The sequence below is a fragment of the Haliotis rufescens genome, unplaced genomic scaffold (genome assembly GCF_023055435.1).
Source record: "Haliotis rufescens isolate VD_foot unplaced genomic scaffold, xgHalRufe1.0.p SCAF_9, whole genome shotgun sequence".
Taxonomy (NCBI): domain Eukaryota; kingdom Metazoa; phylum Mollusca; class Gastropoda; order Lepetellida; family Haliotidae; genus Haliotis; species Haliotis rufescens.
The window spans coordinates 43,205,674-43,208,704 of record NW_025964383.1 but is presented as its reverse complement, the minus strand read 5'-3'; the positions used below and the strand labels follow the sequence as shown (position 1 = coordinate 43,208,704).

The 3,031-nt window shown below is 45.7% G+C and overlaps 1 protein-coding gene across 1 annotated transcript; it reads left to right on the top strand.

Moving 5' to 3' along the window:
• LOC124122527 (proton-coupled folate transporter-like) lies at nucleotides 1-2,534 on the top strand. The gene has a single exon (XM_046485573.2). The coding sequence runs from the start codon at nucleotides 40-42 to the stop codon at nucleotides 1,534-1,536; it is 1,497 nt and encodes a 498-aa protein (XP_046341529.2). The 5' UTR covers nucleotides 1-39; the 3' UTR covers nucleotides 1,537-2,534.
• Nucleotides 2,535-3,031: the final 497 nt, after the last annotated feature.

The following is a 3,031-nucleotide window of genomic DNA, read 5'->3' as shown; positions in this document are numbered from 1 at the left end:
GAATACACTATCACAACGTTATAAACTGTGAACAAAGCCATGGAAAAACAGCCCCTCTTAAACAAGGAACCGCCAGCCACGTCACCTACAAAGGCTGACTCCGCCCCCAAGGCTCCAGACAAAACCAGGTACGGGACACTCCTATTTGTGAATATCGTGACCTGTCTGTGGACTCTGGCCCAGCATCTGCATTCCCCGGTGGTCACCCAGTACCTGTATGTGAGGGTCAAGGAAGAGGTGTACCCAAACGGTACGGAACCAGAGAAGCACAACGTCACCTGCTTCCAGAACAGTTCCACAGAAGGCTTCAAACTGCAGGAGAAGGCACAGCAGGTAACAAACGCCATGCAGATGCAGTTCTCGTTATCGAAAACTGGATGCGAGTTGGTTGTCAATCTATTGCTTGGCTCCTTCTCGGATTATGTAGGGAGAAGGGTTCTGTTTATGGTGCCAACGATCGGCTATTTCTGCAAAAATATGATCCTTACATCCATAATATTCTGGAACTTGGATCTCAAGTTTTACTATGTTGGTGAGATACTGGAAGGAATGACCGGCGGGTTATCTCTATTTAAAATAGCCTGCTACGCGTGTGTGTCGGACAATACACCAGCTAAAGGGGTCCGTACGTTGGGGATGATAGCAGTGGATGTCACAATTGCAGTTACCGATGCGTCCATTTCATCAGTGACAGGAGTCTTCATCCAGAATACAGGATTCTTTTACCCGTCCTTGGCATCTGCGTTGATGACTGTGGTTGTCATGGTGACGATTATGTGCATTTTGTCTGACAATGTTAAACGAAAAGGAGCATCATGTGTGAATTTTCTGACAGGGTTAAAGCATGTCGTGTCGCCCTTCGTCTCAGAAGGTTCAAAGAGAAGGAAGGCATTGTTCTGGTTGGGCATTACCTCTTATTCCATTTTTACCCTCAGTGGCAGTACTGGGGACATTGGAAGTCTGTGGCAGCTAAACTACCCCCTATGTTGGAGCTCAGAGATGATTGGATACTACAGCATGGCTAGCACAATGTTCAATCAAGTGCTCTCCATCCCCTTAGCCAGGCTGCTCCAGAGCTGCGTCAGTGATCCAGTCATCGCTGTGTGGAGCTGTGTCGTCACTATAGCGTCCAACGTCCTGCAGGCGTTCTCCTACACCAACTGGATGATGTACGGCGTTGCCATCGTTGGATCTCTTTCGGTTTCAGTAGGGGGGATTATCCGGTCAGTGTTGTCACAGATGACGCCTCCAGATCGACAGGGGTCTCTCATGGCGAGTTTCTCTGTTATTGGAATCGTCAGCGTTGTCTTGGGAGAGCCTATGTTCAGTTTTATATACAGATCTACAGTGCTGGTGATGCGGGGTGCATCCTTCCTTGTTTCAGCTGGTGGCCATCTTTTATCGACAGTTATAATCATCGTCTTTGCTGTGTTGTCATCGGGTAAGAATAAACAGGAAGTGACGTCATCATCGACTCCACAAATACCGGAAGAAGAAGGCGTACCAGCACGAAGACATGTTCAGGGTAGCGAATGAATTTCTGGATGTGAGACATCTGTCGATTCTAATATTTCCAGAACGTTGAACTTCTGGGATCAGTTTACCGTCAACACTACATGGTGTCTGCATATACAGCCTTGTACTTGTGACGCATGTCTTCTTTTAGTCGTGTCATGAAATGACCATATAACTCACGGGCGTCATAAAAGCCCTGACCCGTGAAGATCCGGGGTAGAATAGGTCTTCAACAACCCATGCTTGCCGTAAAAGGCGACGATGCTTGTCGTAAGGGGCGACTAACAGAGATCGGGTGGTCAGGCTCGCTGACTTGGTTGATGTATGTCATCGTATCCCAGTTGTGTGGATCGATGCTTGTGTTACCAATCACTGGGTCGTTATGCTACTGGGTGGTCATTCGAAACTCAAGTTTCGTTCGTAAGTAATTACGGGGCAGTGTTAATCTCGTAGTAACTTACTCTGCTTGTTCTAAGCTAAACTTATTAGCTAGGGCTTTTCATAATCCGTTTTTCTACTTATCCGTTGATAGCTTAGGTCAAGTACCTTATATTTTTGAAAAGTTCCTTGTCCAGTCAAAGTGACAGTGTCTTTAGTCTATTGGACTAGTTTGATATTCAGGCGATAACCAACTATTTTATTGTCCACGGGACTTATTGTAGTGATAGGCCCTTTGTGTTTATATCCCACTATTTCACCCAGCCTGGGTTATGCACTTGTTAGGGTGTGAGTTAATTAACTCAGGTGTTAATTGATCGCAGTCGACTTAACTGGCTGTGTATGTATCTTGTCAACATCTTGTCCAAATGTTTGTTCTACCTACCCTCATTTCATTACTGTTTTACAGTCGTTTAGCTTATCCGCTTGTGTGTTTTCTCTTATTTAATTAATCAGTCATCACTGTCAGTGTAAATTGGATTTTTGATCCTTCATATTCTCGTCTATCGATACAATTAGCTGACAGCAGTAAACCTGTGAACCTATCACCACGTTCTCATTATTACTTTATTCTTGTTTAATGTTTGTTTGTTTGTTTGTTTGTTTGTTTGTTGTTTAACGCCGCACTCAGCTGTATGACGGCGGTTCGTACATAATCGAGTCTGGACCAGACAATCCAGTTCCTGCAGGTTTTCCTCTCGACCACAAAGACCGCCTCCGATGTCTAAAGAAAGGAGGGTTGGTTGGTGTGTTGTTTAACGCCGCACTCCAGCTATATGACGGCCGTCTGTAAATAATCGAGTCTGGACCAGACAATCAAGTGATTAATATCATGAGCATCGGTCCAGGCAATTGGGATACGATGACATGCATCAACCAAATCAGCGAGCCTGGCCGTCCGATCCCGTTCGTCGCCTCTTACGACAAGCATGGGTTGCTGAAGACCTATTCTACCCCGGATCTTGTTTAATGACACCCTGGTCACTGGAGCATATGGGGCAGTATTTACAATTGCCTCCAAGTCGATGTCCAGTGTTTCTAGCGCTTCAGTCCTGCGCCATACTGAAAGACATGTTGC